The sequence below is a fragment of the Lathyrus oleraceus genome, chromosome 7, assembly GCF_024323335.1.
Source record: "Lathyrus oleraceus cultivar Zhongwan6 chromosome 7, CAAS_Psat_ZW6_1.0, whole genome shotgun sequence".
Lineage (NCBI taxonomy): Eukaryota > Viridiplantae > Streptophyta > Magnoliopsida > Fabales > Fabaceae > Lathyrus > Lathyrus oleraceus.
In genome coordinates this window covers 57,475,568-57,483,139 of record NC_066585.1, presented here as the reverse complement: position 1 = coordinate 57,483,139, position 7,572 = coordinate 57,475,568, and the positions used below count along the sequence as shown (strand labels likewise).

Here is a 7,572-nt window from a genome sequence, read left to right as displayed (position 1 = left end):
AACTCAAGTATCAAGGAGATACTTGAAAGGCTCACACAATTAACATACACTAAACCCTAACACATACAATATTCAGTGTTGGTTCAATGTCTTTTTAGGTTTAGAAACGATCTATAAATAACATTTGAATGACATGGTCTTCGAGCTTGATTCACAGCAGATCCAAGGTTCATGCACAATCTTCTGCATATTTGATTTCAATCATATCAGATGTTTCCTAAAATGTTTTGACATCTTTACTTCGTAAACAAGTCAAGGCAAAACAATCATTTTGCTTTTTAGAAAATGCTCTACTTGACTCGCATATTTCATGAACTAAATCTTAAACATATCTTCAGATATATCATAAAAGGAAACAAATCTTACAAGATACTAAAACAGGTCACACACCAATGTTGAACCAACATGTCACAACATCTTGTTCAACATCTGACTAGAATACTATTTTTTCCCAAAATGCAGCCAATCACTACATACCAGACCTAACAATCTCCCTTTTATAGAGGCAGAAAAAGAGTCGTTAGAAAATAGCTTGCACAAGTGATCTTTGAAAAGCAACAGTTCCAAGAGAGAGACGTCGGAAGATGAATCTTGTTAAGATCTTTAACCATCGTGTAATAATATTGTCCACTGCTTATTTTTTATACTAGGTATATATATCAAACGTTGGGTCAAAGTTAAAAGATCATATCAACTTTTCTTGAGGGGGGATTGTCTACTGGTGGATGATTTTAGGCATGTACGATAGTGAGGGTTCCTTACCCTCCTATCAACGCCTTAGGAGTTATAGTTTTATCCTTGATTTTGCATTTTTACTTATGGTATATTGAGAATGTTTTACATGTTTACTCTAAGACCATAATAGGGGATTTGAGATAAATCCCCTAAGGTCTCTATAAGCTATTGTTATATGTTATAACCTTGTATCAGTGATGAATTGATTGTATGAGTTATTTCTTTTTTTGTTTGATTTTTGTTGAGTTGGGATTTTGACCCCGAGGATTCGAACGGCTCTGTTTGGGTCGTTTGAGTTCCCAAATGCATGATATTGAGAACTCTGTCCTGTTTCACTAAACTTGTTCTGAGTCGATTGATTTTGGGATTTTCCCCAAATACAGAGAAACTTAATTTTTAATATATTTTATGAAAAATCAATTTTTGGTAGGAACTTAAAAATTGGAAAAGTTATTTTAAAAAAATCATTTTTTTTTAGGAAAAGTCAAAATCGGTTTAGGGGGAATCATCACACTGGAATGGCGGCGGTCAACGATCATCGCAAACGCAGAGGCGAGACGACAACAGTGGCATTTGGGTATTACAGTGGCGAGCCGCGACAACAGATGATCAACCAGTTTCTACAATCAGCCTTTTTATGTTTCACGATTTTGCGATTTTCCGTTCTTCGCGATCGTATGTCTTGCCGCGCTCCGGCGACGGTCGCCCGGCGACGATACTCGATTTTTGGGAATTTTTGAAAAAATTTGACTTCGGCCATTTTTGATACATTTTCAAGTTCCGGAGTCCTTCGAGGATAATATTGAGAATTTTTTTATGTTAAAGTCTTGTTGGTGACCTTAGGGTCATTTTTTAGTAAATGGAGTAAAAATAGCCTAGTAGAGTTATCGGTGTGAACCTTTATCCTTAGAAAGTTTGGATACTAGATTACTTTTAGAGTACTCGAAGGTTATTTTGAGAATTACGAGTTTATAAGACTTTTTGAGTTCATTGAGTATTATGGTGAGTTGAAGTTTAGGGTAATAACATAACTTTACGTTTTCGAGGAGAAATAATTAGAATTGTTTAAAAACATGTTTTTTGAGTATATTAATATAGAGAGGGATTATAATGAGGCATTTATTGGTGATTTAAGTATAGTAATCCAAAGAGGGATTACAATGAGGCCTTTATTGATGATTTGAGTATAGTAATTCAGAGAGGAATTACAGTGAGGCATGTGATTGGCAAATTATAGGTTTAAGAGTGGAACCTTTTTTTTGGATGTTTGATATTTATGATTTTGTAATTTTTTGATGTTGATGATGTTGCATGTTTGTGTTATTTATAATCATGCATTCATTTATTTCATAGATAGGTAGAATTCAGTCCAGTGATGAACTGGTTCATAGAGGAACTATGTTAGCCTCACGTCCAGAGAGGAACCAAAGACATGGGAAAATCAGTAATGCACCTATGATCCTAGTGATTTTGGTACCACATGCATTTTAAGAAGATTTGGTGGCATTGGCATTGCATTTTCATCGTTATTTATTTGTTTGTGTTTTGAGTGTTATTGAGTTACTTCATTATTCATTCTTACTATCCTGTTTTGCTGAAATTTACTGTTAACAGTTGTTAGATGTATTCGCACCCCCTAATTATTGTTGTGGCGTCTGTGCTCTTCGTGAGTACATACATTCAGATACAGGAGTAGTCGTTTGGTTTAGAGGATGGCGTTGGTGCCTCTTTAGATTTTACCATTGGATCTTAGTAGAGTCGCTATAATATGTAACACTGGGAATGAGATGTCATTCGTTATTGTGTTATAGTTTATTTATGTTGGAGTTTTGTTGTTGATACTTTTCAACTTCTTTATTTCCGCAACTTATTTTCACATGACCATTTCATGATTGATGTCTATATGCTATGATGAAGCATGAGTGACACTCTAATTGTGGATTTTTGTTTGAATTATTTTATTAAATATTGAGTGGGGAATTAGGGTGTTACATAGAGGTATCAGAGCAGGTCGGTCCGTTCGGTTAGGTTGTTGTATTTTTTTGTTCCTGGTGTATGACAAGTGTGTCAACACTATCGATACAATGTTTATTCTAATATTTGTTTGTTGTTGTAACCAAAAAATGGTTGGAAGAAATGATTGTGCTATTGTCGATACATTGACAGCTTTGGCTCAAGTTTTACAAGCTCAGTAGAATCCATAGATTGAAGGTGCTGAATCTCGTGGACTGGACATGTTTCTGAGAAACAAGCCACCAAGCTTCAAAGGAAGGCATGATCCAGAAGGCGCACAAGTTTGGTTACAGGAGATCGAGAAAATATTTCGAGTGATGGCTTGTGCAGATGCTCTAAAGATTCTTTTTGGTGCTTACATGATGTCTGAAGAAGTAAAGTACTGGTGGGATAATTCCAGGCATAAATTTGAAGCTAATGGTACAATGATCACTTGGTTTGTTTTCAGGGGAGCATTCTTGGAAAATTATTTTCTGGATGATGTGTGTAGCAAGAAAAAGGTGGAATTCCTTAAACTTAAGTAAGGGAATATGACTGTTGCGGATTATGCTGCCAATTTTAAGGAATTGTGTAGGTTCTTCCCTCACTATAATGGGGTAGAAGCTGAAATATCCAAGTGCATTAAGTTTAAGAATGGACTTCGCCCAAAGATTAAACATTATATTAGGTATCAGGAAATCCGTTAATTCTCTGTGCTGGTTAACAAATGGCATATCTATGATGAAGACAACCGTGCTAGTTCCTCTCATTACAAGAGTGTCAGTGATAAGAGAAGTGGTAATCAAAAACGCGGGAAGCCTTATGTTGTTCTTAATGGTAAAGGTAAACATAAGTTTCAACATAACAATAACGGTGGGAGGAGTCATAGTGGGGGAGGTGCTCATGCTCATCTCAAATATTTCAAATGTGGGGTACTTGGTCATCATGCTGTAGAATGTTCTACATTGATATGCTTCTTGTGTGGAAAGGCAGGGCATATAGATAATGAATGCAAGAATATTGTGGTAACTTGTTTCAAATATTGAGAGGCTGATCATATTATCACACAGTGCTAGAATCCTAAGAAGACTCAAGATGTGAAATATTTTGGGAAAGTGTTTGATCTCAGTGGTGCAAAGGCCTCAAAATCAGATAATCTGGTTCAAGGTACTTGTTGCATTAATGGCATTCCTTTAATTTCTATCATTGATACTGGTGCGACACATTCCTTTATATCTACTAATTGTGTGAAGATATTGTGTCTTATGGTGTCTGCTATGAACGATATCATGGTTAATGATACTCCAGTGAATGGGTTGGTAACTACTTCTTCAGTTTGTTTGAAGTTTCCATTGACAATATATGGTAGGAACTTTGGCGTCGACTTAGTTTTCTTATCGTTGAGTCAACTTCATGTTATCTTGGGTATGCATTGGGTAGATTTTAACTATATGTATATAAACCGCTATAACAAGACAATATTATTTCCCGAGTTTGTAGAAGAGAAACGTCTGCAGTTTATTTTTGCGAGATAATTTGAAGAATTCATTAAGGATGAAGCTCAAGTGTTTGCAATGTTTGCTTTTTTGCAAATTGAGGGTAAATGGACGTCGGATGATATTTCTATAGTGCGTAAATTTTCCCATATGTGTTCCCGATGATATTACTGAAGGTGTGAAAAACGCAAGAAGGTAGAACATACTCAGGAGGTCACATAACCATTCCTTGAGCTTTGAAAAACGAAATCCTAGTTGACTCTGTCCAGAAATCCGGGGCTTTGGCAAGACTAGTCTACTTTGGTATAATGTATGGATCAGAGGCTCTTTAAACATTCATATTCTGAGCTATCACCAGAAGCTTGGACATGAGAATAAAGTCCGAACCTTCAGAGGATGATGAACACATTCAATGTCATTAGATCCTGATCAATCATAAGCAGAGTCATATTGCTTCTCCACATATGTTTTCAATCAGGATTAATTCTATGCTTATGATCCTGCACACTTGAACATATGTTAGTATACCCATTTGTTCTCTAAATACTTTATTATCATCAAAACCCAAGGGATATGAAAAATCTTGTTCCAAAAATATCCCCCCTTTTGATGATGACAAACAAATGTATTTCAGAATAATGGTTGGTCAGTTTAACTAACTTGACAACTATAAGACCCCAATTTTGACCATAATTAGCTTTGGGATCACACCTTGGCATCGTCCTTACCCCTCATTCATTAGGTTTACATTGGGAGAGATCACCAAGCACATTTGATTGTATCATACTTTGTTTTTCATTATTTACTAACTAAAATGCCAAAAATATGTTTATGTATAACTTTGTTTCTTTTGTAGGTAGCATGTGCATCTACCATTGCCTCATCAAGCTCACAACTAGGGTTTGAGACCCTCAATGAAAGGAGATCAATCAAGATATGATTCACATTGGTTCTAAACATCATATATGGGTCCTCTTGATCTTCATTTATCATTTTGATGAAGAATTCATCAAGAGTTTGAAGCTTGTTTGCCTTGGAAGCTCTAATTCAACTAGGTATTGTGTGTGACTTCCTTAGCAATTTTCTTCAACATTTGATCAAATATATCAAGAGATAATTCATTATACATCAACTTATGCATATATGATCCTCCATGAGTCCAAAAGATCAAGAGAACTTCAAGTTTGCAAGTTGGTTCGTGGTGGTTGACCAGAGAAAGTCAACTGGTCAAAATTGGGGTTCACTAGACCCTATCTCCTACAATTTTTGTCATATGAAATGATTCCAAGAGAAATGTAACTCCTTATGACATTCCAAACAACTTTCATGTTGAGGTCAAGAGGTATTTTTGCTTGGAAAGTCAGTTTTTATGGTGAAAGATTATATGTCATTTTGTTTGTGCCCTAGTTAGGAGATCAACTTCCAAAGTTTCATGATCAAATTCAAGATTTCCTCTCCAACTTTTATTCTTTTAGAAACTTCAAATTCAACTGGAAAGGGAATGTGCCAAGAGGAAACATTATAGGTCATTTTGGGCCATCACCATTGGACAAAAAATTTTCCTCAACTTCTAAAATGCATAACTCCTTCATGCCAAATCCAAATGAGGTCAACTTTGTGACCAAATTGAATAGGTTTAAAAGAGACAAAACTTTTGTGAAAGAATGTTTTCCATTTGAAGCTCATGTAAAACGTTATTTAAGGTGGAACAAATGAACATTTGACTTGGTACTTAGAAAACTTTCAATTATGTTTGATTTTTCTAACTTCCACCTCAAAATTCATCATGATCCAAGCTTCAAATAGGAAAGTGTTCAGCATGAAAGTTGTTCCCCTTGATCTCACCTTCCCAAAAAATCCAAAATCAATTCATTTGGACAAGGTTTGAATGACTTGCGCATGGGTGTAATTTGGAAAGATTTGTAACCAATTTTCATTTCAACATTACATGGTCCCTTGATTTTATTTCAGCATCACTTAGAATTAAGTTTGGACCCTTTGACATCATTGTAAGACCCCAATTTTATCCCTAAGATCCCTCATGGCATCATATCATACCATATCATTGCCTCAAGGATCATTGTGCACATTTGCTTCCCTCCTAGTGGGTGGGTTATCTTGTGAGTGTGGTTCTTGATCACCAAGCATGTATTGCATTTGTATATCATTGCTTTTCATTTGTTTACTAACCAAAAGTACAAAAATATTGTCATCTAACCATGTTACTTGCAGATGAAGCAAGCTAGGTCAAATCAGTCAAAAACAGCCATTGAGCAATAGATAGTGGCCATTCTTGAAGAATTTGGGCACCATGATCATTCATCAAGAGTTCATATGAGTTGTGACATCATTTTGAATCAAGATCTCAAGTGGTAGGGGCTTAGAATTCATCAGAACATGGTTCAGTCAACCAAAACCCTAGCAAAGTCAACTGTGGTCAACTGTGCATTTAATCAGTGATTTGATGGTGGGAATTGGTTTGAGAGGTCTCATTCATGTCCATATAAGCCTAATATAACATGTCAAACATCATCATTGAAGAATTTGAGGTCAGATGAAAAGTTTCCAAAAATAGTAAGTTGACCTGTAATTGGAATTTGCCAAAAATGGAAAGTTCTTCTCCTCAAAATTACATCATCATATAAGCTTCAAATGAATTTTTGTCCAACATGAAAGTTGAAGATCTTGTTCTCCCATTTCCAAAAAGTTCAAGAACACTAATTTCCAATGTGTGGTTGGCAAGTTATGATCAAATCATTCTCAAGAATTTTTGAACTTCAAAGTGGCATAACTCTTGAACCATTTGGCCAAATTGAGTGAGGTTTTTTGCTACAAGTCACTTTTGACATGCTCTATCCAAATCCTTCATCACATTTCACCAAAAATCATCCAATCAAAATGGCCTTTTTCAAGTGCATTGAATTAAAAAAGGGAGAGGTGAAAAATTGACTTTCAAATTAAGCCTTGCCTACACTTTCTACCAATTGCAAATGATCAAAAACCAAATTTGGGATGTGTTTAGGCCCATTTTCGCACTGTAGCATGCCATGCACATGCAACTTGAGTGTTTTTACAAATTGACCAAAACACCTCCATTTGAGCTAATCTCATTTACCATTCCACTAACCAAGTTTAGGCATTGTTAATCAGAGGTATATATTGCATATTTCAGACTGAAAACCCTAGCCACAATTGACAAAAACCGAGATCCAAACCTTTTTCTCTCAAAAACTCTCTCATTCTTCATATGGTTTTTCTGCAAAAATCCTCATAGAGCTTGCATTGGCTCTTATTGTTTCAACACACACGAGTCTTTTGGGATAGTTTTGTGGCCAAGAATCACAACTGT

General features: G+C 35.6%; 1 protein-coding gene across 1 annotated transcript; it reads left to right on the top strand.

Annotated features, from left to right (window-relative positions):
- The first annotated feature begins 3,065 nt into the window (after positions 1–3,065).
- Positions 3,066–4,262, top strand: LOC127101999 (uncharacterized). The gene is made up of 3 exons (XM_051039424.1): positions 3,066–3,168; positions 3,475–3,752; positions 3,981–4,262. The coding sequence occupies exons 1-3, from the start codon at positions 3,066–3,068 to the stop codon at positions 4,260–4,262; spliced, it is 663 nt and encodes a 220-aa protein (XP_050895381.1).
- Positions 4,263–7,572: the final 3,310 nt, after the last annotated feature.

Excerpts from the sequence above, each read along its gene's own strand:
- LOC127101999 (XM_051039424.1), top strand. The coding sequence starts at position 3,066 with ATGGCTTGTGCAGATGCTCTAAAGATTCTTTTTGGTGCTTACATGATG. Across the intron at positions 3,169-3,474 it reads GCATAAATTTGAAGCTAATG|ACAACCGTGCTAGTTCCTCT; the intron begins GTACAATGATCA and ends TCTATGATGAAG. Across the intron at positions 3,753-3,980 it reads ATGAATGCAAGAATATTGTG|ATATTGTGTCTTATGGTGTC; the intron begins GTAACTTGTTTC and ends AATTGTGTGAAG.